The 26,838-nt window shown below is 45.4% G+C and overlaps 1 protein-coding gene across 1 annotated transcript; it reads left to right on the top strand.

Moving 5' to 3' along the window:
* The first annotated feature begins 1,989 nt into the window (after positions 1–1,989).
* On the top strand, positions 1,990–26,735 carry YARS1 (tyrosyl-tRNA synthetase 1). The gene is made up of 13 exons (XM_054571924.1): positions 1,990–2,182; positions 7,013–7,159; positions 7,301–7,476; positions 10,039–10,168; positions 12,012–12,092; positions 15,409–15,501; positions 17,627–17,762; positions 18,239–18,324; positions 21,097–21,232; positions 22,174–22,271; positions 23,394–23,587; positions 24,129–24,270; positions 25,795–26,735. Exons 1-13 carry the CDS (start codon positions 2,126–2,128, stop codon positions 25,903–25,905), a joined length of 1,587 nt encoding a protein of 528 aa, XP_054427899.1. The 5' UTR covers positions 1,990–2,125; the 3' UTR covers positions 25,906–26,735.
* The last annotated feature ends 103 nt before the right edge of the window (positions 26,736–26,838 follow it).

Genomic DNA, 26,838 nt, shown 5'->3' with positions numbered 1-26,838 from the left:
ACCTGCCTTTCTTGGTACTTTATAACCTCCACCAAAAATACGAGGACCTCTTTATTTTTAAGGGAAGAATATTTTTCCCACCTCCCAAGTCTCTCTCTTAATTCCTCTGCTCCCCATCCCTTCTGTGACCCTATTCTGTCCTTCTACTTCTCTTACTTGTCCACCCCCTTCTTCACACTTCAGTTTACCACGCCCGCCCTGCCTGTTCTCTAACCTCCTGGTTGCAACCTCAGAAACTGGTTCCCTTTCTATTTTTATCATACCTAAGAAACCCATTGCCTCAGAGCACAAAGCTTTATTTTATTCAGGTCACTAAAACTGCAACACCAGACACGACCCTGCGTCCCTCTTTCAAGGCTCTAAAACCAAGAGCATTACCAAGCGGGAGCTGACAGATAAGGGTAAGGATTATTTTCAAGGGATAGGACTTCCCCACTGGCTCTTCATTTCCAGCCTTCCCCGTTTGCCTTGCAGTACCTGTGAGGCACACCACACAAAGGCACGGAGTAAGTCTGACCACTCCATAACAGGGACAGCTATAACGCTTAAACAAAATCACAGTGAACTGCAATTATCTGTAAGAATTGTGCAACTCCCTTTGAGGTAAATGAAAAAGCTGTAGGACAGAAAAACAACCCAGAACTGGAAATTTCTGCTGAAGGGCCCCAGGACACTCCTCCCACACAGGCATGGGAGACCAGTATCTAAGCCGCAGCAACAGGTTTCTTTTTTAAAATAAAATTAAAAAACAAAACAAAACAACTTAGGTTTGCTAAAGCCTGGAGCCTCTAACATCCATGAGTAACTGGAAGTCAGGTAGAGGCAGCAGGTGGGCATTTCAATCGCTTTCTGTGCCAACTGCCCTCCCTCCGGCCCAGGAAGGAAATGGGGGGGGGGGGCCCTCCAGTTCTTGAGAGCCAGGAGGAAGAATGGCCCAAAGGCACCCTTCGGAGGTTGCCGCTTGACCTCCCCCACCGCTCCCTAAGAAATGCCACGGCTGCCAGCACAGCATCGCCCCAGGACAGGGCCTTCGCACTTCCCTCTTCCAACCTCCGAAAGGACCAGTAATTCCCGCCTCCCTCTGGAAGGCGGGAGAAGCGCGGGCTTGATCTCCGCCCCTCCCCCCGTAGGGGCAAAACCGGACGGTCGGCAGGCCAGCGCCCCTCTTCCTGACGATGGCTACCCACACCCTCACCATAGCGGGACCCAGGCCCCCCTCCCCGAAGTGGCAGGTCATCCTTTCCTCCCCCCACCCACCAGGAATGGCAGAAAGACCACTATCCCCTCCCCAGCTACAACCACCCCCCAGTGGAGCCGGGGGCAGCGGCACAGCGGCATCGCCCACCCGCCTACACTTCCATCCCTCCCCATCCCTACTGGGCTGGGAGAGCCGACGTCACTCCCCGCCTCCCAGGCCCCCAAACAACCTCCCTTTTCCTCAGCAGGGTGAGGGCACCTATAGCCCGCCAACGTGGAGGTGGGGGCAGGGACACTCCCCTTCTCTTCCCTCCCGCCGCCATCACCTCAAGAACGAAAACGAGCCCTTCTCCCAGCCGAGTGAGGGCCTCCCAACCCCCTTAACGGGGCGGACGGCGTACGCGGTCCCCTGAAGAAGCAACAGGCTCTCCCATCCTCCTTCCAGCCAGGCAATGCCGACCCCTCGCCCCTCCCTTTCTTCACCTCCGGAAGCCGGGCCGAAGCCTGGGCGAAAGACCTCGCCTCACTCCGCCCCCTGCGCCATTTTATCGCCCCTCTCCCCGACCTCCCCCACCCTGAGGCAGCCCCAGCAGCTCCAGTGGGTGGGCGAACAGTCAGTGATTGGCAAGGGGACGCCCCGCCTCAAGGGGTGGAGCCCCCTGCAGGCACCGCAACCCCGCCCCGCGCACCGCCTACCCCAACTACTAGCTCCACCTAGTCCCGTCTCATCGACCTGCTCGACTTTCTGTTGCTCTTGACTTCGGACCACTTTCAGGCGAAAGGTTTAGGCCTAGCAAGACGAGCGACGAGCTCAGCTGATGCAACCTTACTAGACCCGCTGTAGGTTTCCCGGCACGTGGCGGCGGTGGCGACCGAGGAAAGGGTGCGGGGTGCCGGACACAGCACGAGAAACACAGGCGACGGAGCCATGGGGGATGCTCCGAGCCCAGAAGAGAAGCTACATCTCATCACACGGAACCTGCAGGTCGGGCCTTGTAATTGAAAACGCGTTGCTGGGGACTGGGGACCCGAGATTCAGAGATCTTGAGCCCCACTACTAACTGTATGGGGCCAGGATTCCACGCCAAGGCAGCTGTGAGACAGCCTGCAACCCTCACGGTTGGTCAGTCAGTCAGTCAATTTTCTGGGCACTAAAGAAATCACATTGAGCTTAACTTCCACCTCACCCACTCTATTACGTGCCAGGCGCTGTGCTAGGCGCTAGGGTTGGGGATACGTCAAAGCCCTGCCCTCCCAGAGCTTGTCTAGAGGGAATGAGACGTTAAAAATAACCTGTAATCTATACAATTAATTACAGCTGAAGAAAGTATTGGACGATACTATACATGGAACTTTGAAAGGAAATTAGGGAGGAGGGCTGGAGTGAGTGTCAGGGAAGCTTGAGGAAGTGACCTCTAAACTGCGCCCTGAAAACCCTGAAGGATGCGGATCCCTCTTCACTGCACAAAGTTCTGCTGTTTCCAGAACAGCAGGAGTAGAAGTTAACCAGAGGACGAATGGGGTGGGGTGGGGGGGGGTACATTTCAGGTAAAAGGAACCCAGGTCAAGACTCAGAGGAGGGAAAGAACACTGATTCAGAGAGAAGGCTAATTGAGCTGGAGTAGAATGAACAAATAAACAAACAATAAGTATTTCTTTGTATTGCTCATTCCCTTGCTTCCTTCAGGCCTCTGATTATTGTCACGTTTATCTGGAAGGTTTTCCTGAACACCGTATTTACATAATAAATCCCCTGCCGCCAGAACTGTCTCATCCCTTGCTCAGCGTTTTGTTGTTGTTGGTTCCCTGTAGAACTTATCACCATACATTGTACTTGTTTGTTTAGGAGAGGTAGCAGGGACCAGGTCATGAGGCTGTTTAAAATTGGAGTTTTATTCTAAGAGCAGTGATTAGGCTACAGCTTTTTTCGAGAAACAATTCACACACCATAAAACTCACCGTTTTAAAGTGTAAAATTCAGTGGGTTTTATTGTACTTACAAGGTTGTGCAAGTATCACCATTATCTAATTCCAGAACATTTTCATCACTCTCAAAACACCTGTATTCCTTAGCAATCGCTTTCCATTTCTCCCCTCCCCCCAGAATGAGGGAAACACTAATCTACTTTGTCCTATCAGAATCTCATTCCTTTTTAATGGCTGGATAATATTCCATTATATAGATTAACTGTATTTTGTTTATCCATTCAGTTGATCAGTTGATGGGCATTTGTGTTTTTTCCACTCATAACTTGATCTTAACCAGAGATTCTTGCATGCTTCCCCTTAGCCAGATCCTTTGTTTCCAAGCCTTTCTCTATAAAATAGTGCTGGTTGGGAATAGAGCATATACAAAGCTAATGGCATTGACTCACTCGGATTTTCAAGGGTAAGTGATATGACGTTTCCTTGGGTGGTGAGAACCTCTAAGTGTCCAAACAGGCTGGGAGCATGCAGGATCAACCTCCAACCAGCTTGGAACACAGAATTTTAACAAGTCCTGCTAATAGGTAATTCAAACCAGCAAAACAGTTTTTGCTACCATGGCTTCCAACAGCCTCCCCAGGCATCACTTGAAGAAACACTAAAATCTCTTTTTACCTGCAGCATACTGGCCTATTAGGATTTTTCCAGTATGTCTTAGGGCAAAAAGAAATTATTAAAGTGTTTAAACAGGTAAGTGAGTTCATCAGATTTTGGATGTTAAAGATCTCTCCGGCTGCCTTTTGGGACACAGATTGGAGAGAGCAAAAGTAGATATGGGAGGCCTGTTGGCCTGTTAGGACGATGCTATAGTAATCTTGGTGTAATCTGATGGTGGCCTAGACTAGGGTGGTGGCATAGAGGCAGAGAAATCAGAGGGTTTAAGAGCTGTTTCCAAGTAACTTATGCAACTTAATGAATGACAGTACCGTTTACTGAACTGGGGGTGAAACCATGAGTGAAAAGAATGGTTGAGGAGTAAGGTAGAAAGGTGAGAACATAAGTTTAATTTTGAACACACTGAGTTTGAATTAACTGGATTAATGACAGGTATGAGGGTAGCCCCTCAAAATGGAATTTAATTATAAAAAATTGTGTATTCTTACATGTTTAAACTTAAGGCACCTTCAAAGTACTCTCCATTTGTGCAGTACACCAGTTGAGATGTTTTTTCCACTGCTCAAAACAGGTTTTTTAAAAATTATATTTAATTGATTATGCTTCTTGTTGTTCTGCTTGGTTGTTTTTGGCTTCTTTACGTTCCAAATGATTGATTTGATTCTCGGCTTCATCCACTCTACTGTTGTTTCCCTGTAAATTATTCTTTATTTCAATAGTATGTCCTTCATTTCTGACTGGATCTTTTTTATGTTGTTGAAGTCCTTGCTAAGTTTCTTGATCATCCTTGTAACCATTGTTTTGAACTCTGCATCTGATAGGTTGCTAATCTCCATTTTGTTTAGTTCTTTTTCTGGAGTTTTGATCTGTTCTTTCATTTAGGCCATGTTTCTTGGTCTTCTCATTTTGGCAGCCTCCCTGTGTTTGTTTCTATACTGTTATTCGCTGTCTTGGTAGCGTGGCCTAATGTAGTAGGTTTCCTGTAGGGTCCAGTGGCACAGCCTCCCCTATCACCCAAGTTGGTACTTGAAGTGTGCCTTCCATGTAGACTGAATACACCCTCCTCTTGTAGTTGAGCTTTGATTGCTGTTGGCAGGTCAATGGGAGGGATTTACCCAGGCCCTTCAGCTGCAAGGACTGGCTATGACCACTGACCACCAACCTCTGCCCTCCATGGAGGATCTACTGTGCAGGGCCACGGTGGTGGTGCTCCAACGTGGTTTGCTGCTGTCCACTGGGTGCATAGTCTCTGGGGTTTCCCAGGGCTTGCAGGCCAAAGACAGCCCCCGCCTGTGTTCTGCCCGGGGCCATCCTGCCTGAGCTACAAAGCAATCCGCAGATGGCTGCTACTTGTGCTGGGCTTGGAGGTTCCCAGGCAAAGATAAGTTGTGAACCTAAGCTGGCTACTGCTAGCGCTGGGCCTGGGGCCACTTAGCAAGAGATACAGGGACTAGGAGCTCACTGAGGCTGGCTGTTGTTTGTTTGAAAGGATTTAGGAAGTTGTGAAACATGAGCCAAGACCAGCCATTCCTATGGAAAAGCAGCTTGGGTGGGCCTGTAGGTTTTGTGGGACAGAGTCTCTGGGGATCTCCAGGGCAAGGCAAGCACTGTTAGAGTAGACAGAGTCTCAGATATGGCATGTACCTGCTGGCTCTGTGGCTCTGTTGGAGGAGGGTTCAAAAAAGGAACAATGGCCCCTGCCTGCCTTTCTCTCTGGAAGAAAGTTGTTCCCCAGCTCTCCTCTCGATGCCAGACTTTTCAGTTACCACCTGTGTGCCACTGGTGCCTTTCAAGCTGCTACCTCAGAGCTGGAGCTCAGAGGGAGTGAGTCTGAGTAAGTCTGTTCAGGTTCTTTAAGAGGAACCACGTGGGACTCCAGTAGTTTCTTACACTAACTCAATCCCTCCTGGTTTGCATCCCTTTTTGCATCTAGAAGATATGAGGGCTTCTCTTCCTGGCACTGGAACCCTGGGCTAGGGGGCCTGGTGTGGGGCTGGGACTCCTCACTCCCGAGATGTCTGTCCCGATTTTCATCCAACACACATGGGAATGGGACCAGCCCATTCAGAGTCTCTGCATCTGCGCCCCTCCTACCAGTCTGGATGGATGTGGTTTCTTTAATTCCGTAGTTGTCAGACTTCCATTCAACTCGATTTCTGATGGTTCTGTGTGATGGTGAGTCTATAGTTTAGTTGTAATTTTTATGTGATTGTACAAGGAGATGAGCTGTATTTACCTACACCTCCATCATGACCGGAAGTCCACCGCCACTGCTCAAAACAGTTTCTGAACTCTCAGTTTTGATGCCTTTTAGTGCTTCTGCCGTTTTTATTTCACCTTGTCCACATCAGCAAAATGTTTCCCTTTGAGGACTTTTTTCATCCAGAAACAAACAAAAAAAAAGTTGCTCAGGGTAAGATCAGGTAAATGGGAAGGGTGGGGCACAGGGACGATGCTATTTTTTGGTCAAAAACTTCTGAACACTCAGCGCAGTGTGGGTGAGTGGCCTTGCTCATAAATCACCCACCATGAAATGGGCAAATGTGTTCAAAGTGTCATCAAAAAAATTTCCCAGAGCCAAAAGCAGCCTCTCACAAAAATGTCTGCTGGTTTCCTAGAACACTCAGCTAGCAGGGGAAGCCTATACTACAAGGGACCCACCCTCCAGAAGATAATTTCAGTTTTTGGGGGGTACACCCTTGTACACAGTTCTACAAATGGGTGTGAGCAGGAGATTTGGGAGTTACTAGCTCTTGTGTAGTAATTGAAGCCACTAAAGGGGATCAAGGAGAATGTAGAGTAAAAAGAGGTAGGGCTGCAAGAATTGCTAATATTTAATGCTTAAGGAGAACAGATGCAAAAAAATCTGTTGTTTTTTTTTTTGGAAAGATAAGGGACAGAGACCTGAAAAAGAGGTAACTATTTCAAGAAGTTGGCTTTGAAAGGAAGGAGCATGAGTTAAGAGGTAGTTGGACAGGAAGACGCGATTAGAAAGACACCCCACGCCCCTAATGTCAGTGCCCTTTCACTGGGGTGGTCAAGCAACAACGCCAACTTAGACTGGCTCTCCGCACTAAGAGCACGGCTGGATGCCCCCCTGCTGGCTCAGAGCCTGGACCCCCAGTGACACATGCCTTTGTTTTCCTTGTCACAGGGTAAAGGATGAGCAAGGTGGGGCACCGGCATTAAACCAGCTCTTCTGCTTCCACAACAGGAGGTTCTGGGGGAAGAGAAGCTGAAGGAGATACTGAAGGAGCGGGAACTTAAAATTTACTGGGGAACAGCAACCACAGGCAAGCCACATGTGGCTTACTTCGTGCCTATGTCAAAGATCGCGGACTTCCTGAAAGCAGGATGTGAGGTAAGAAGCAATGTTTTAAACCAAGCAGTTGCCCTTGGGAAATGGCCAAAAGAGAGACTTAATAAGGGTAGGGCAGGAAGGAGGGTTTGAGGGTACTTGGACAAATTCACATTTGGGTGGTCCCTTTTCTCTTACGTCTAGGTAACAGTTCTGTTTGCGGACCTTCACGCATACCTGGATAACATGAAAGCCCCTTGGGAACTACTGGAACTCCGAACCAGCTACTATGAGAATGTGATCAAGGCAATGCTGGAGAGCATTGGTGTGCCCTTGGAGAAGCTCAGGTTCATCAAAGGCACTGATTACCAGCTCAGCAAGTAAGTGCTTGATCCTCCGCCCTCCCTGTGCCTCTGGCGCTCCTAGCTAATTACAGGCCTGTGAGAGTCTAGGCAGTCTTCAATTTGGATTAGAAACTGTTTGACTCTACCTTTTAACCATTTAAAAAGGTCCACCCTTTGTCTTTTTAATTCATCCATCAAAAATTTACTGACTACTAAATGCCTAGGTACTCACTCTCCTATTTGCTGCAGATATAAATGTAACCAAAACAGAGTCCTTGGCCTTGTAGAACTCACAGCATATGGTAAAATGATGATGAGCAAGTCAGCCTCCCTTTCTCCTTCCAGCCCCAGCAAGTACTGATAAAAGAAATGTGAAAGAAAAATAGTTCGCTTGTTTTTCACCTTCCCAACAACTTTTATGGCTTATCTTTGTCAGTTTTATTCATATTTGTAATGTTGGCATACATAAAATTTTGTGTCCTACCTTTTTTAATTTGACAATTTTCTGAGTAATTCCCCCCTGCCGCCTCATAGTCTCCACATTTTTTGATTTTTAAAAACTCTCAAATAAGCCGTGTATCGCTGTACTAGTCACTTTCCCAAAGAACAACTTTTTAAGTTAAGCATTGTTTTATCCTTTTCACAGATAAGGAAATAAATTCTGACTTAAGTTCATAACAGCTAGTAACTAAGAGCCAGGATGTGAGCTCATATCTCTTGCTTACATGTTAATGTCTCCTTTTACCTCATCTAACACAGTTTTCTTTACCTTTCCCCACTATTGGACATTTAGAGTTTTAAATAAAGTATATAAACATCCTTATGTAAATGAGTGTTTGAATCTATAGCCTTGGAAGTGTCCTGAGGTTTCATTAATTTTTACATTTATTCTACAGATATTTAGGGAGCATTTACTATATGATGATAGGTGCTACAAAGCAGGCAGAAGGGGAGGAAGAAAGTTCTCAGGAAGTGGGGGTGTTTCTGTTTAAATAGAGTGAGCAGAGATCGCTATGATGTAATGGTACTAGCCAGAGACCTAACAAAGGGAGAGAGTGAGTCATGCAAACATTTTAGTGAGTTCTCAGTGTATGCCAGACACTGTTATCTACAAACTCGGCCAAGGGTTTTATTCTCCTAGAATAAAGGTGGAATACATAAAACTTTCTTGCTTCAAAGTCACTTGATGTTTTCCTGTATATAAAAGTACCTTCAAAGGAAGGTGGCTTTGTAAGAGCACACTTTGATGCACTCCCTCTATTCCAAACACAGCAGTGATAGATAAAAATAAAAAACCAAACCTCATAGCCAGGTTCAAAAGCAAGCTAACCATCTCTATGGTAAGAGAAAGGATTAAAATGCCAATTGGTGAATTGGGTAGAAGTTACAGGTCTGCTGGGATCTTCCGGAAGGGGGCGATGGGGACAACCCAGGCTTACTGCTCAGATGCCGAGAACAAAGGAGGGCTTTTTCCCTTTTTCCATTCTCGCCCCTACTTCTCAAGGAAAGTAGAGCCAGTATATGGGGCACTTTTGGCCACCTGCCTGGGTCTTTAGGGGCATCTGTCAAGATTTGAACCAGCCCTGACTGGTGTGTTTCAATGAGTTGGGCGTCATCCCACAAAACGAAAGGTCGCCGGCTTGATTCCGGGTCAGGGCATGAACCGGTGTTGCGGGCCAGGCCCCCAGTTGGGGTTGTGCAAGAGGCAACCAATGGATGTTTCACTTCTCTCCCTTTCTTTCTCCCTCCCTTCCCCTCTCTCTAAAACTAAAATAAAATAATGACAATATTAAGTTAAAAAATCAATAAAAGCCACTTTGGAAACTAGTTTGGCATTGCCCACTAAGTTCAAGATGCAAATCCCCTATGATCCAGAAATTCTCCTCCTAGGCATATATAAGGGAACTTGCACATGTACACATACAAGAACTTGCACAGGATACACATAAAAGAATATTTACAACACATTGCTTTAGAGATGCAAACAGCATAAAACTGGAAAAAAACAAAAGATGAGGATGTGGTTACTGTGGAGGAGGAGAAAGCAGAATAGGATTGTGGAGCGGTGCACAGGAGGAGGGAGTGGCGGAAAGGAGGGGAAGGGGTTAGTCAAAGACCATGTGTGAGTGACACATGGGCATGGACAACAGTGTGGGGACGGACTGCGGGAGCGGGGGCGGGGGGCTGGGCGGAGGGGGGCAGAGGGGGGAAGCTGGGACTACTGTAATAGAATAAACAAGAATATAAAAAAAGAAGTAACTAGGTTCTTTTTTTTAAACTGAGTGATGGGTACACTACCCTTAAGACATGAAAGATAGATTGAGAAATTCTAGTGTTTACTAGGCATTCCAGAAGAAGAAAATGGAAGGGGATGGCAGAAAGGCAGTATTTCAAGAGATAAGTGAAGAAAAAGATTAATTAAAGCCATCTTTAAAAAGGGAAACCATAAAAATGAAATAGTATTGTGAATGAGAGGATGGGTCGCTAGGCAGTGCCCTCTTGAAGTGTGTTAAGATGGGGAGGGTGAATTAAGGAGCTTTAGAGTTAAACCGAGGCCTGGGCCCAGGCTCAGCCGCCCCCTCTTCCTTTCCTCCTCAGAGAATACACACTAGACGTGTACAGACTCTCCTCCGTGGTCACGCAGCATGATGCCAAAAAAGCTGGAGCTGAGGTGGTAAAGCAGGTGGAGCACCCTCTGCTGAGCGGTCTGCTGTACCCCGGACTGCAGGTACTTGCAAGGGATGTGGTTGCCCGGCACCCTTTTCTGTTCTGTTTCTTGCCACTCCCTCCTCCCCGTGCCTCCGTTTCCTAGAACCCTCTGTGACTTTTTCAACTATAAGTCTTCCCCTACCTGCCTGTGCTTCAAAACACTGCTCATCCCACAAACCTTCCTTAAGTTGATCACAGTTTCGTCGTTGAAAATTAATTTCAGAGCAATGTGTGAAAAATAAACGAGGCAGGATCCTATTTTCTTATTAAACAAAACAAGCACATCCTGTTTTGTGTGTGTACTTACTTGTATGCGTGAAGAGAAGGATGGGAAAATACAAATCAAGCTGTTAATACTGGTTACTTTAAGAAGACAGGATGAACATATAGATGGACTTAACTTTTTCTTTGCATATTTCTGTAATGTTTGATAGAAGGAAAACTATTCTTCCCGTGTCACCTCCATGTGATCCTTCCAAAGGTTAAACCCAGAGATGTTCTAGATCTACACCGTTCACTATGGTAGCCTGTGGTCATAGCCATACGTGGCTATTAAAAGTAATTAAAATTAAAAAGTTAGATCTTCAGTCACGTTGGCCATGTTTCAGTTACTCGTGAGCTACGTGTGGCCAGTGGCTAGAGTGTTGGGCAGCACAGGTACAGAACATACCCATTATCACAGAAAGGCCTATTGGACAGTGCTGTTCTAGATTCTTCCTGCTTGCTCATCTTTCTCTGCCTCTTCCTCCTCTTGCCCCCATCCTGTCAGACACTAAATTTTATCAGCTCCATGTCTTAAAACTCCCATAAGTTCAGTCTTGCTCTGTGTCCCCTCTGACTTGCTCTATCATCATTTTGTCCCCGGCCTCGCAGAGCAGCCTTCCAAACACTCTCCCTGTCTCCAACCCGTAGGCATCCACTCCATGCTCTGCCGTGTTACTGGTGTGGTCTTTCTGCAGTGTAGGCCATGTTTCTCCCCTCCTTAAAACCATTCACTGACTGGGGTGACGCTAGGCACCGTAGCATGGCATTCAGTGTCCTTACCTGCTTTTCCAATGTCATTATCGCTAACCACTTCCGACATCCCTTGAAGTTGTGCTTTCACAGACTGAATCACTCATAATTTCCCTGAACACTTCACACCTCTGTGCCTTCTCGCATTGTTTCCTCTACATGGTGAAAACCGCTTAGAGGTTCTTCCAAGCCAAGTTCAGCCCACATCCTGATTCTAGGAAGCCTTCACCACCACCTGTCTGACCAGATAGAGATAATTATTTCTTTCTTTCTGTTAGCACTGTTCTTTAAATGAACGTCTAGGTTAGCCCAGGTTAGCCCTCAGCGGACTGTATTGAAATTACCTGTTTATATGCCTCTCTCCTCAAGTGGGTAATTGGCTGCTCGAAGGCAGGGTCTGGGTTTGATTCTATCCACAGGGCTGGCACTAAGGCCTGGCACGTAGTAAGTGACAGTAACTCCTTGTTTATAAGTTTTGCCTTGCCTTTTTTCCCAGGCTCACTCAGCACCTTTTTCTGCCACTTACTTAACATTTTTCATAGGCTGCATTATTCAGTGAGCACCTTTGACATGACTGTGGTTTATTGCCTTCTCTCCCCCACTGGACTGTGAGCTTCATGAGGGCAGAGCTTGTTTTGCCCTGTGACATCCACATGGAGCACCGTCCACTGAAGGCATTCAGCAAATGGTGACACGGCTCATGAGGCCAATGTGGAGACTGAATGCTGCTTCCTTGCTTCCTGCCTCTACCTTCTGAGAAACGTAGTGATCCTCAGAAGTTTCTGATCACCCAGATGCATATAGAATAAGCCCAGTAGGAGCTTATGCTCATGTGTTTCTCTCCACAGGCCTTGGATGAAGAGTATTTGAAAGTAGACGCACAATTTGGAGGCGTTGATCAGAGAAAGATTTTCACCTTTGCCGAGAAGGTTAGTATCCTCTTTCCTATCTTTTTTTTCTTGTTGAGCCTCAGGGGTATGCAGTTAAAGGTTATTAAAAATGCAGGTCTCGCCACTCATCGTATTGTATGGTATTATTTTCTGTTGTTTTGCAGATGAGAAAACTTAGGCTAGAAAGAGTAAGAAAGTTGTCCAGTAGATCAGTTAGTGACCAAGCAGGAATTAGCACCCAGACCTGTGTGTCTCCAAAGTCTGTCCTTCTGCTCCCACCAGAGAGCTGCCCCTAGACCTGTTTGATACGCATCTTTCCTAGTAGCTCAGTCTCCAGGGAAAGACACTACTGTTCTTTCCCACAGCATTTGGTTTGTTTGCTCTGGGTCTTACATAAACCACTCATCTCTAAGATGAGGTTTAGCAGGGTTTGAAGTAGGAAATTAGCACAAGCCCATAATAGCTTTTTTTTTCCCCTGGGAAAGAACTTGAGTAAGTTGAAAAGAGCTTTTGAGAAGTGGTTGGTATTTTTGAAACCATCTCAAAACCTCACATTGGCAAGGGTGGACAGAAAACACTGCTAGTGGAAATTCCTGGAGGGTGGTTTGAAAGTGCAACTTGAATTATGTATAAAAGTACGTATCATATTATCAATTTAAAGCAAAAATCTGGAAATAGACATAACAAATGACAAGGAATCGGTTAAATACCATTTACCATTGTGATAAGGCCTCACAATGGAATCTTATATTTTTAAGTGGTTTTTGTATATATTTAGAGATTGGGGAAATGTTTGCAATGTAAATTTGTTGATTAATCAAGTATTACTTGTTCCATTTCATCTCCTCTCTTAACTTTTTAGTTGAACCTTCTTTTATTCTAGTGGAGGTATGGCCCAAGTCTCATTTATGTATGACTCAAATGTTCTAAGATCGGTTTTTATATTTTTTAAGGGTTATAAAAAAAAACCAAAAAGTTTGCAAGAGAGACCGTATGTGTGTCCCACAAAGCTTAAAATATTTATTATCTTGCCCTTTACAGAAAAGTTTTGCTCGTCCCTGCCCAGAGATGACATGTATCTTTGGAATTTAGTACAGTTTAAGTTAGATATTTTTACCACTTCCCAACAATGTAAGAACATACTATTTTACTCCATTTAACGCCCTCCTGCCCCTTATGCTATTGTTATCATATATTTCACTGTTATATATATTTTAAATCCCAAAGACTATTACAATTGTTTTTAAAACAATTTTCACGTATACTTATCGTTACTTACCCTTTCCATTACTCTTGATTTCTTCCCGCAATTCTATGTCTCTGTGCTTCCATCTGGGATCATTCTCCTGTAGCCTAAAGAGCCCCCCTTGGTATTACGTGTTTGTAGTGCAGGTCTCTTGATAAGGAGATTTTTAGCTTCCTTTTGTCTGAAAACATCTCCCCTTTGCTTTCAAAGGTTTCAAATTCTATGTTGGCAATTATTTTTCTTTTAGCACTTTAAAGCGTTGTCCCATTGCTTCTAGTTTCCATGGAAAAGTCACCTGTAGGTATTACTGTTTCTCCTCTGTAGATAATATATCTTTTCTCTGGTTGTTTTCAAGGTTATCTCTTTGTCTCTGGTTTTCAATAATTTGCCTGTGATATTTTTTGCTGTATTTTTCTTTGTATTTATATCCTGCTTGGATTTTGCTGAGCTTCTTGAATCTATGGGTTGATGCTTTCATCAAATTTGGTTAATTGTCCTCTATTATTCCCTTAAATATTGCTGCTGTCCTATTCTCTCTCTCTTCTGCTAGGACCCTGACGGTATGTGGGTTAGACCTCTTGATCATGCCCTGCATGTCTCTTGCATTCTGTTGTTTTCCTTTCTTTGCTTCCTCTGTGCTTTAGTTTGGATTTTCTCTTTTGACTTTTCTTCAAATTTATTAATCCTGTCTTCTGTTGAATCCATTCAGTACTGTATTGTGCCATTTTAGAACTTCCACTGATTGTTTTTTATAGATTCCTGTTCTCGTTTATAATTATCTGTCTTTTGTCCATCTTTTCCTCTATTCCCTTTAACACACCAATCATAATTTTGACACCCCGATCCGCTTATTATAATATCTGGATGGTTTCTGGCTCTGCTTTTGTTGGCTATTTTAACAATCGGTCACTTTTTTCTGCTTTCCATTTCTAGTACTTATTTTTCCTTTTTATTGAATTTATTGGAGTGACACTGGTTCACAAAATTATACAGGTTTCAGGTGCACAAGTCCACAACCCAACATCTGTACACTGTGCTGTGTGTTCGCCTTCCATCACCATTTATCCCCCCATACCCTCTTCCGCCTCCCTTCACTCCCCGCTCCCTGGCAATCCCCATCTAATGCTTTTTTTTAATGTATCAGAGTCACTGTAAATATGCTATAAAGGCTCTGCATTATGTTTACAGAGGGCTATGTTTGCGTAGACTGTTAAATTACTTACATGCCATTACTTACTTACATATGATTATATTACTTACACACCTTGATCCTGTCAGGGGCTGGTTTTAGGCTTTGACAGAACAGGTCTATTAGAATTTTGCCCTTCTTCCCATGATGTGGTTTTTATTCTTAGGCCCCGGCGCTTTTGGAGTCTCTTACTGAAACTTGGAGGTGTTTACAAAACCCTTTCTACTTTGATTGGACCTAAATTCCAAACTTTGCCTCCCCAGCACTGTGCAGCCTCTGAAATCTCTGCTCAGGTCTCCAGCCTCCCAGCGCCTGTTCTCTGCTGGGCTCCCTCGATTCTCTTCATATGCATGCGCAGCTATGAGTCAGTTGTTAAATCAATGGGGAATTTTGACTTAGATTTTTAGACGGGGGAGTCCCTTCTCTCTAGAACCCTTCCCAAATCCCAGCCTCCTGATAGCCCCAAACTTCACTCTCTTGTCTCCTCTGCTTCGTCCGACTGCTGCTTTTGGTTTAGTCTCTTTTTCTCAGCACCTGGTTTGGGAAAATGCCCTCAAGGAGAAAGCCAGGGTAACTGTGTGATCACCTTTGCTTTCCCTTCTCTCAAGATTTGTAGCTGTACACCCGCTGCTGTCAATGTCTGCAAATGGTTATTTTATTTATTGCCAGATTTTACAGTTTATGGTGGTGGGAGGATAAATCCAAAGGTCTCACAATATAATACTAATAGAAGAGCTTGGCGGGGGGCGGGGGGCGCTGTTTACATTATGATCACCATTGGAAGTTATATATTCAGTAGGAAAAAAAATTGGAAGGAATATATGAAACTATTAAGTTGCTGGCCTAGCTAGATGAGATCCGGGTACTGAGGAGGAATTTATACTAATATCGGCTTTGCGTGTTCCTTTCTAACCCCTTAGTATCTCCCTGCACTTGGCTACTCAAAACGGATCCACCTGATGAATCCTATGGTTCCAGGATTAACTGGTAGCAAAATGAGTTCCTCAGAAGAGGTAGGTTGCCAACTCTGACTTGAGTTTAGAAATCTTCAGCAAGAGATAAAGGGATTAAAGACTCAAGAGAAGAGTAACTTAACTAACCAGAATTCCCCAAAATTTGAGTTATAAGTAATCTTAAATCATTCAGTTAATTCCAGTGATTCTTGGGTATTGAAGGACCCAGAAGCAGTCCTGATGATTTTAAGAGTTTTGCTGCTACTGATAAAAAGAACAAGCAAAAGCAATTTCCCTACTCATAGAACTGTGATAAAATTCGGCCTTATTAATGAGAAGGCTGTGGTTGCATTTCACCAACTAGCATCTTCGTGCTTCGGGTGACATTTCATATAACTAATACGATACATATGTTGTCTTTAAACACTTAAAAGTCCTCTTTAAGGAATGTATGCTTTTGTTTTGTTCACTAAGGGTACAGAATAGAGGACTTGGTGGAGCTCAAAATAGCAAAAGGTTGAGTTCAGAGTTCCCAAACATGGTTTATCTTCAGAATCACCCAGGAAATTTAAAAAAAAAAAAAAAAAAAAAGTTGATTAGACCGTGCCCTTAGATTCTGATAAAATGGTTCTGGGTACAACTCAGGAATCTGTGTTTTCTTTCAAATCCTACTAAGTGATTCTGTTTAAAGTCATGTTTGGGCACTTACCTAGTTCTTTAAGTCTGATTTCTTGATCTTTGATCAGAGATTAATAAAGATATGCATGAAAGCTTACTGTTATTTTTAAAAGAATATACTCATTACTTTTTGTCTCAAATTAAGATGTTCCATGTGTCAATTATTTCTCTGACAAAATCATATTACTCATCCTGTTGGGGGACTTTCACCATATTCTTAATCCTGGAAATCAGTGCTAACAGCAGTTCCCAAACACGAACGCATTAGAATTACCCGGAGAGCTTTTTAAAAATCTCCCGACCTGACCCCAGGAGATTTTGATTCATGAGTTTTGGGTGGAGCCCAGTAATTCATAATTTTTTTAAAGTGCCCCACGTGATTCATATACAGTCATATGTGGACCAGATTTGGTAACCGCTGAATGCAGATGAGCATGAGTTCACTCGCTCCAAAATGAGAAACAAATTCTATGACCCTAAGAATGAGACATGGCTCTAGAACATTCCTGATACCTGACGTTGGTGGTTGCTGTGAAACACATTTCCTCACGCATTGCTGATGGCAGTGTTAATCTGTATGCCCCGTTCAGGTGCCTAGCAATTTTTGTGGTAGTTTAAAGAAATAATCCTAGAGAAAGTTAAATAAAATACCTCTGCGAGGCTCTTCATTATAGCATGATACATAATTTGTAACAATTAGAACATAATCTGAAACTTTAGAAATTGTATAATTATGTTGTCACTAATTATTGGAAATAATTAAAATTTATAATTAAAACACCATAAAAATTATAAGTGAAGACTGAGTAACCACTCAGAAATACTTAAGTATTTCTGAGGACATAGCCTTAAGTGAAAAAAATCGCAGGACATTTATTCTCTAACTACAAATTTGTACTGATTCCATATGCCATAGACAAGGCCTTGGAGGAACACAGAAAAATTAAAATAGCTTTATTTATTGGGTGGAATATTGTGAGTGGTCCTTTACTCTGATTAATTATGCTTTGTTAAGGTTGTTTAATGTTTAAATCTTTGTTTTAAAATAATTAGAATACAGAAAAAATTAAGAAAATGGTAATAAAATAGAAAAAGTACAATTAAATTTAAAAAATAAATTAAAAAAAATTAAAATACAGTTGACCATTGAACACACACGGGTTAAGGGCGCTAACCTCCCCCACATACACACACACAGTGGAAAATCTAAACGTAACTTTTGACTCCCCGGAAACTAACCTACTAATAGTCTTCTTGACCAGGAGCCTTACCAATAACAGTCTATTAACACAGTGTATTATATACTGTATTCTTAAAATAAGCTACAGAAAATGTTACTAAAGAAAACAAGGAAAATATATTTACAGTACTGTACGTACTGAAAAAAAATCACGTGTAAGTAAATCATTTCAAACCTGTGTTGTTCAGGGATCAACTGTACACAGATTAGTTGTGCATATTCTCATTTTCAACCACAAGAGGTCCTCTTCCCCTCCTTGGCTTCTAGGAGTCCAAGATTGATCTCCTTGATTCGAAGGAGGATGTGAAGAAAAAGCTGAAGAAGGCCTTCTGCGAGCCAGGGAATGTGGAGAACAATGGGGTTCTGTCCTTCATTAAGCATGTCCTTTTTCCCCTCAAGTCTGGTAAGACACTCCCTGCTTTCTTCTCAGAGGCCAGGCCGAAATAGCAAAACTAGTAGTGCTGGTGTGTGTGATCACACGCCGTATCACAGGCTTCCTCCAGGGGCGGCTTCCCCGATACTCTGCTCTGCATTCGCAGACAGTAATGTAGAGTTGGAGCTGAGATACCATTTAACTGTGCTTGTGTTGTTACCACGCTAGGTTCTAAGTGGGGTGTCAGGGTGGTAGAAATGAGGGTGGGGGCAGGCATGAAGTAAAGGGAGAAAAGTAAATGTAAGACATGATCCTTCCCCCTTGAGTTTGAGTGATAGCTGGGTGTACAACATAGCCAGGCATCCGATTTTAAAAATTAATAAAACATCATATAAATAAGTTCAAAATACATATGTGGCAGAAACAACAGATACTCATATATTTGGGCTAGGCGTGCTGACTGCCATTAGCAGTGAGTTTGTTGGTGTGGATCCTTTTTATTGCAGAGTTTGTGATCCTTCGAGATGAAAAATGGGGTGGAAATAAAACCTACACAGCTTACTTGGACCTGGAAAAGGACTTCGCTGATGAGGTAATACCAAAGGAGGCATAATCACCACTGAACTCGTTCTGACAAACCTCTCCATCCTGTCCTAGCTAGGTTTCTGGTTATGTACCACAGGGCTCTCTGTCCTGATGCTCTCCAGGGATATTTTAATGGGTAAGATGAGGATTCAGATGGTTCACAGATAAGATGGGCAAACAGCACAAAGCTAATGTATTAGTGTCCTAATCACTCTCCAAAGGCCTTAACCTGGAATGAAGGACCGAACCCAACCCAAAATGAAGCATTTCAAGGACAGGTGCAAAATCAGGGTCTGAAAAAGCGACACAAATATAAAAGGACAAAATAGAGAGCCCTGGCCAGGTGGCTCGTTGGAGCGTCATTCCATGCACCAAAAGGTTGTGGGTTTGATTCCTGGTCAGGGCACATACCTAGGTCATGGGTTCAATCCCCAGTTGGGGCGTGTATGGGAAGCAGCCAGTAGATGTTTTTATTTCTCCCTCTGTCTCTCTCCCCTGCTTCCTCTCTCTCTAAAATCAATAAAAACATACCCTCAGGTGAGGATTAAAAAAAAAAAAAAACCTAAGTAAATAAATAAATACATAGATAAAATTTTAATGAAAAGGTCAGAATAGAGGATACTATTCATTTCACCATGCAGTTTAACAAGATTTACATGGTGGCCGTGTGTTAGGCACCGTGTTGGGAGCTGGCAATACAAAGAAGACTGTATCCTCATGAAGCTCATAATCCAGTAGTTGAAGCAGACATATAAACAAATATTTCCTGTCTTACTGCACAATGAAGATACATACATGGTCTAGACAGAAAATGGGAGGAAGTGATTAAGCGGCTGTCTGGGGCACTTTGTCCAGTGGATAGCATCCACCGTTTCACTTGAGTAGGAGTTCATGAGGAAATTTGTGAGGGAATAAACTGCAGAAAGTCAGTAAAATGAAACAGTGTGGCATACAAGGAATCGGAAGTGGCTTGGTCTGACTAGAGTCTAAAAGGTGAGGTGGGCATTGTGGGGTATGCAGGCAGGGCCAGATTATAAGGGGAAGACCTAGTAGTGTGTATGGGGAATGAAATGGGAGTTTCGATTGACTCTGAGTTTGAGTTGAGTCGGCAGTGTGATCGGGCTCTCAGAGATAGTAATGAAGTATTGGCCTAAGTCATCAGAAATGGAGATCCCAGTACCAGGGAGTTCATAGTCCATTCAGTCCTCCTTTGCTCTGAGTCCACTTCGTGTTGTGCATGGAGCCTTGGACTTTGATTTGATGAGGTTTATTTGACTATCTGGGGTGTGTTGGTGCGTAGAGGAAAGATGCCACTATAGACAACAGACTCACCACCATGTCACAAAAGCACAGTTAAAAGAACTGGGCGTATTTAGCTGAGGAACAAGTATGAGTTCAGGCATCCCCGAATACATGAGGGACTCTCATGGGAGAGGGTTTAGGTTTCTTCCTGGGCACCAGAGGCCTAAGTCTGGGCTGCAGTTCGGGACCTCAGGCAGGCATGCTCAGGTTCAATATCAGGAAAAACTTTCTAATGACCACAACTATGTAGGGGTAGACAGGGCTGCTTCCCTTGACCTTGCATTCCCTGCCATTGAAGTGTCAGCGGAGGCCAGAGGACCCCTGGAGACAATGTTGTGTGAGGGTCTGGGCATCCAGTGGAGGAGAGACTTAGGGACCTCTGAGGTCTGTGGGCCCCTAAGGCCCGTTTTTTGGCTATTTGACAGCCGTTGCTCTGAGACCTCTCTCTGCAGTCTGAAGCAGGCCATAGTCCCCTCTTCAACCCCGTGAACAGTCCCCTGTGGGAGAAATGGGAAGTAGAAGCAATGTTTTTGAATGAAGAGCCTGGAGCAACAATAACAGATAGCACTTTCTGGAAGGGTAGACGTGTTCTGTCTGCACTAACACAGCCATCACTACTGGTCACATGTGGCTGTAGATCCTTAACATGTGACCAGTGCAACTGAATAACTGAATCTTAATATCCACAGGAGGCTAGTGGCCACCATACTGGACAGTGCAGGTCTGAAGCTTTTGTGGTGTTAAAAATTCAACATTTCCAAGGAAATGAAGGAATAGCATCAGAAACAAAAATGTAGGTGTTGTAGTACAGATATTCATACCTAAGGGATATCTCCTCAGAATATCCAGAAGATCGTTTCAGGCCAAACTTGGGATTTAAAAGTGAATTTTACCCCAGTTCATTGAAATTTCATTATGAACTCCTCCCCCCACGTACTGATGCCACTCACCATTTGCACCCGCATTATGTGATTTAATCCTCACTTTGACTCTATGAGATGAAGGTATTATCTTCATTTTTTAAGCACAGAATCTAACACTTAGAGGGGGCCTGGGTCGGGGTCATGCCGCTAGCTGGGCCTCAACTCCAGCGCCCTCGTTCTTCCTTCTTACTCAGATCCCCTTTGGGCTTTTAGCCCCGCTGTTACCCATGTGAACGCTTCTCCGTAAATGACACCTGGTTTATGCTACCACTCTAAGCATGAAGGGGAGGACTAGAAGATTTCGGCTAATAAAAACACACAGCTTCTAAAAACCTTCAAGTTAGTATCAAATTCAAGAGTTAAAAGACCTGGATCCTGGACAAGTTAGATGACCTTTCTGAACCTGTTCCCCCTTCTCTGCCCTGCCAGCTTCACAAGGTGGTTCTCACTGTGCTGGGAAAACACCCTGCATCTTGTATGCATATAATTCTTAATAGATTCAGGCGTTCAGGTGTTCTAGGCCTTATCTCACCAGGCCTCGTGCACTTTTTCAGGTTGTGCACCCTGGAGACCTAAAGAATTCTGTTGAAGTTGCCCTGAACAAGTTGCTGGATCCCATCCGGGAAAAGTTTAATACCCCGGCGCTGAAGAAACTGTCCAGCGCTGCCTACCCAGATCCTTCGAAGCAGAGTAAGGCCAGTGGGGGAGGGGAAAGGCCAGGGAGGGGGGACGACATTATCGGGATAGATAGCCTGTTAGTGGGCCTCAGAAAAGGGTCTATCCCACACTGAGGGCCCGAGAAGCCAGGAAGCCTGGAGCACAAGAATGTCATCCCCCGTTGACACCTGGAATGGAACTTGAGTCGTCTTGATTTTGGTTTGGTGGATGCTATGCATACGTATACCCTGTTGTACCAGCACTGCTGGGAGATGCTGGTGTAAGACATGTATGTGGACCCTTTCACTACATCCTCTCCAGTTAGGTTAGACTGTGAGGGGACACAGCTGCTCAGGGAAGCTCATCTTCAGAGTCACTCAGTTCCCTTCCATGTGCCTCTGACGGGCTCTTATTGGCCGTGCAGCCCTCACACCCCCAGAAAAGACTCAGTAAATATTTGTGGAATGCATGAATGGAAACACCTAAAGGTGGCAGACCTCCTGCTGTCCCCTCCCCTCCCATCTAATAACTGAGGGAAAGAATAGATGAAAATCCTGTGTGTCACTTCTCAAAGGTTGCCAACCCTGTTTTAAAGAAGATATAACTCAGATGCAGCATTCATGGTAAGGTAAGTTTTAATTGATCATTAAAACTCTGAACTGCTGTAAAATAGAGGCCAGGATTCCCATGTTCCATAAAATTTAATATTAATGGTGTTTCCTCTTCAGGTCCTCCGTTTGCTACTTCCACGGCAAAGTCCCACATGACTAATATGTAATTCTGTAAATTTTTTCTGTAAAGTTAAATAAGGAAGGAGGATTAGATGATTGCTAGATAAAGGAAGGTAAAATTATTGGGTAGATTCTGGGGACTGCGTGAAAGCCTGCTGGTGTCCGTATTTGGCGGGATCAGCAGTTGACCTCTCATGGGGAAGGAGGACAGTTCTGACCCCTTGGGGTTCTTCTCATTCCCAGAGCCTGTTGCCAAAGGCCCTGCCAAGAATTCAGAACCAGAGGTCGTCATCCCATCCCGGCTGGATATCCGTGTGGGAAAAGTCATTAGTGTGGACAAGGTACTCGTTTTCACCACATCCCAGAGAGGCAGATAGGGGTCAAGTTTTGTCTGTTTCCATCTGGTGGAAACCTGGCCTGGGATGGGAAGTAACATCCCTGAGGTCATATTGCAAGTCAGAACCCAGGTGTCTAATTCCAGGCCTCAGGCTTTTCCTTTTGCTGCCTTTGGACTTTATGCAACCAAACAAGGCCAGGAACTCGGAGTGCGGGGCGGATGTTGGTTGGAGGGAGCTTGTTTATCCATTAAATCTAGTCAGATGGACTCAGCTGGTCTCTACCAGCTTGTCTGGACTCGCTGCAGGCCTTATCTGGGATCAGCTGCTTTGTCTCCCAGACCCTCCCGCCCAGAGTGTGTGTGTGTGTACACACACACACACACACAAAGAGGTGAAGGGAGAAGGACTCTTTCTCAGGGACAGAAAGTTATGCCACCAGTGACTGGGACCATTGTTGTGGGCTTTCTCTTTTTTTTTTTTTTTAATGTTTTAAGATTTTATTTCTTTTCAGAGAGGAAAAGGGGGAGAAAGAGGGAACGAAGCATCAGTTGGTTGCCCCTTGCACACCCCCATTTGGAGACCGGGCTTGCAGCCCAGGCACATGTCCCAACTGTGACTCAAACCAGCAACCCCTCAGTCTGTGGGACAATGCCCAGCCCACTGAGCCACGCCAGTCAGGGCATTGTGGGCCTTTTCTGCTCCCAGCATTGATTGGCTTTTCACTATATAGACCCAGCCACCAAAACTACTTTGAGAGCAGCTGGTGCTCTCAGATGATGGCACCAGTCGTCTTTTTTCATCTTCCTGCGCCTAGGACTGATCTGCTGTGGCCGTAATGGCAACCACCCAGATAGGCCGGGCCATTACATCTCTCTTAGAGATCACTTCCACCTCTTACACAAGTAATGAGGTTCATTTTACTTATATCCCACCTGTCGGTTGGGAGTAGAATGTACTGTCCAGACCCAGCCTCCTGCGCGCTGAGACCTGGAAGGAGTAAGTTCTGGAGGATCCCTCAGGGGCGTCTCTAGGAGTAGATGCCCCTTTCCGGATATGAGGGTTCACCAGGTGCCATCAATCTATTCCACTATGACACGCTCTGGGTCTGACATCTCTTGCTGGCAGCACCCCGACGCAGACAGCCTGTACGTGGAGAAGGTTGACGTGGGGGAAGCTGAGCCGCGGACCGTGGTGAGCGGCCTGGTGCAGTTCATGCCCAAGGAGGAACTGCAGGATAGGCTGGTGGTGGTGCTGTGCAACCTGAAGCCGCAGAAGATGAGAGGAATCGAGTCTCAAGGCATGCTTCTGTGCGCTTCTACGTGAGTGAGGCCTTGGGGCGGGGCACAGGACCAGGAAGGCCAAGAGTGGGGAACTGGCCCATGTGCTGGCCCTCCCATGCCAGGGGGAAGCCCGGAGCACACTGGCCAAAAGATAGTGCAGGAAGGAATTATTTATCGTACAAGTATATGAATGAAGCGCTTTACCTGCAGTTAAAAGACATTTGAAGGTTCAAAGCAGTGTGTGCATGCCCGCCTCTCACCACTGACGAGGCGGAGCCAGGATTCAAACCCCGTTCTCGTGGGCTGTCAAGGCCTTGCCCTCACTGTTATGTCATACGTCCTCCCCCAAGGGCCCAGAGTTTGGTTTCTCCTGACATAGGTCTTCAGTTTAGCCCTGGTTAACGCAAAGCGGATGGTGTGCAGACACGTAGTATAGCAGGGAGGGCCTCTTGGGGCCCTGGCAGTGAGGGTGACCTAACTCGCAGCAGAGCCTCCGTGTGGGGGCTCTCATGCTGCGGCCTCCGCGGCCGCTGGAAGCAGTCGGAGCCTCACCTTTTCCTTGTCCTGTGTGCCTTCCCAGAGAAGGGGTCAGCCGCAAGGTCGAGCCTTTGGACCCTCCTGCAGGCTCTGCTCCTGGTGAGCGAGTGTTTGTGAAGGGCTATGAGAAGGGCCAACCAGATGAAGAGCTCAAGCCCAAGAAGAAGGTCTTTGAGAAGTTGCAGGTAAAAAGCTGTGGTGGTTCTCTTAACTTGGCCTGCGTGGACCGTGTCTATTATTTGAATCCAAACCTGCCCTTTTCCCAGCTGGGCCTTTGCATCTAAGCCCCTCTTCTGTCTTCATTCTAGAACTTTCTGAATGAGGTGCCTAGGGCGCATGGGGGCTCTCGCATGTACTGAGGACCAACAGGCTGCCTGAGGCACTGCCTGGGGGATTTCAGAGTTCCTCATTTGATCTAAGGCCTGTCAGAGACGATCCTGTGTTACCTGGCAGGATACCTGCCAAGACCACACGGGGTCACCAGAAGTGGTGGAGCCAGGATCAAAACCCTTCCGGGGTCACCGTCACCATCACCCACCTTGAGCTTAGAGCACTCGTTCTCTCCTCTGCCTCTGGGGCACTGACTCACACAGGACCTGTCCCCGCGACCCCTGCCTGCATCCATGCATTCAACAAATACTGGGTCCCTACTATGTGTCAGACGTTGTTCTGGGTGTCTGGGCTACATCAGTGACTACAGCAGCAAAAATTCACCCTCTCTGGAACTAACTCTACGTGTGTGACTTTTTCCAATTAATAACTTGTTTCCTCAGAGGTTTTCTGGAGGGTATTCCGAGGGATTTCCTCCTGTATGTGCCAAATGGCTTTGTCCCCTGCCTCCTTTCCTGGTTTTCTAGAATGGCTTTATCAATCCTTTTTTTTTTTCCTGGCTATAAAATAAATTTCCAGTGTAGGTATATGTAGAGTTTAGGAAAAAATGAAGAAATAAAGTATCCATAGTCCCACCACCTAGAGATACTGAAAAATGTCATTAGTGATGATTTTCTTCTGGACTTCTAGAGATATTAACAGTTTGAATCTTACCATATTGTTTTTAAACTTTATGCCAAAAAACTTCCCTATCTTCTTAAATATCAAGGGGGGAATCTTATTGTATAGTACTGTATCATAATTTAACAAAATTGTTTACCCTCACGGAAGTTGTTTTCAGTTTTTCACTATTAGAACGCCATGATGGATGTCCTGGTACATAGTTCTTTGTACTTATTTTCTTAAATTAGGCCCCTAAAATGAACTCTGTGCCACTGATTTGGCCCCAAGTCCTGGTGACCCTATGAATGAGTGACATCCAGAGTGTTCCGTCCTCAACAGCCCTGCTCGACTCCTGGAGACTCAGGCCTCCGGCTTCCTCTATGGAGTCACTCCAGCCCACATTTGGGCTTCCTCCTGTCCTGCTGCCTTCTCTTTCTCCCAGCACTACTGTCTCCCAGGAACCCTGCCTTCTCATGATGTGCCCTAAGTAGGACAGCTTCAGCTTTGTTGTTTTTTGCCTCCAGCAATGTTTTGGGTTTACCTGAGTCAAAAGATGTGAAACATTTAAAAAAAAAAAAAAAAAATGTGAGTGAGGAAGCCTTTGGCAAACCGCCCTCAGAGGCCGAGCCAGTTTGCATGCTGGGGGGTAAGACAGCCTTTGTTTTCTTGCTGTCCTGTCACCGTCACTGTGATCACTGTTTTTGTTTCTCGTCCAGGCTGACTTTAAAATTTCTGACGAGTGCATCGCACAGTGGAAGGAAACCAACTTCATGACCAAGCTGGGTTACATCTCCTGTAAATCACTGAAGGGGGGGAACATTAGCTAGCTAACCCGGCATCTCCCACCCTTCACCCATCATCCAGAGTCACCTGCTCTCTCCGCGGTTTGCTCCGTCTGTCATCTGTTTACCCATCTCCCAGGACACTGAAGCAAGAAGTTTGGGACTTTACTAGGTACAGAACTTGGTAAGAGGCCGCTCAATCGCCCCAGAATCCAGGATCATCCCAGTCCAGCTACTGTGGGAGGCCGACCTCCCAGGTAGTAATGAGGGCTGGGCAGCAGCAGGGGTCCAGCTCTTCTTCCCCTGGCAGCTGACTGGAGAAATCTGTTTTTAATATAACGCACAGAAAAAAAGTTTGTGCCACAGTTCTTCTAATTGGAAAAACACTGGTTTCCTGGTTTTCCTAGAGCTGCCCCAGCAGCTGTGCTTCTGCCTGGGATCTGGTGCCTGAACTGGGTTAATTACAGCTTCTCCCCAGCAGGAAATTGTGGGATTTGAAAAGGAAAGGGGAGGGAGAACAAGAGAACCTAGTGGTCCACCACGTGGGTGGCCGCATTCGCCACTGCCTGCCAGTCCTAAGGCTTGGCTTTGGAGGCAGGGTCTGCCCCAGGGCTCCGAGGAATTCCCCTTGGCTCTGCTAGGTTGGGACAATCCCTAAACCAGCTGTTGTTAACATGGGGAGTAGGGGGGCCCCTACTGCCTGGTTCTTTCCTCGTAAGAGGTTGGTTACTTCTCTGTAAGGCATCTCCATCAGTATCACTAACCATCAGCGTCATGAATTCAAATAAAATGTCTGAAAAGGGGCGTCTGGATGAGGCCTGTGTGAACTGGACCATCTTGGGAAAGAGGAACACAAGTGTGTAGCAGCTGCTGAGCTCCTCACCAGGCCTGGGGCCGCCTGTATCTTGTACTTTTGACCCTGTGGCAGGGCGGGGTGGGGGAGGGAGGGAGGCAGGCTCGGAGGATGGAGGATGGACA

The sequence above is a fragment of the Pteronotus mesoamericanus genome, unplaced genomic scaffold (genome assembly GCF_021234165.1).
Source record: "Pteronotus mesoamericanus isolate MK-2021 breed Mesoamerican mustached bat unplaced genomic scaffold, CSHL_Meso_final contig_221, whole genome shotgun sequence".
NCBI lineage: Eukaryota > Metazoa > Chordata > Mammalia > Chiroptera > Mormoopidae > Pteronotus > Pteronotus mesoamericanus.
The sequence above is the reverse complement of the archived record's forward strand: the minus strand, read 5'-3'. Positions and strand labels throughout refer to the sequence as shown.

Coding starts and splice junctions, on each gene's coding strand:
- YARS1 (XM_054571924.1), top strand. CDS start 2,126: ATGGGGGATGCTCCGAGCCCAGAAGAGAAGCTACATCTCATCACACGG. Junction 12,093..15,408: donor TTTTCACCTTTGCCGAGAAG/GTTAGTATCCTC, acceptor CTAACCCCTTAG/TATCTCCCTGCACTTGGCTA. Junction 15,502..17,626: donor AAATGAGTTCCTCAGAAGAG/GTAGGTTGCCAA, acceptor CTTGGCTTCTAG/GAGTCCAAGATTGATCTCCT.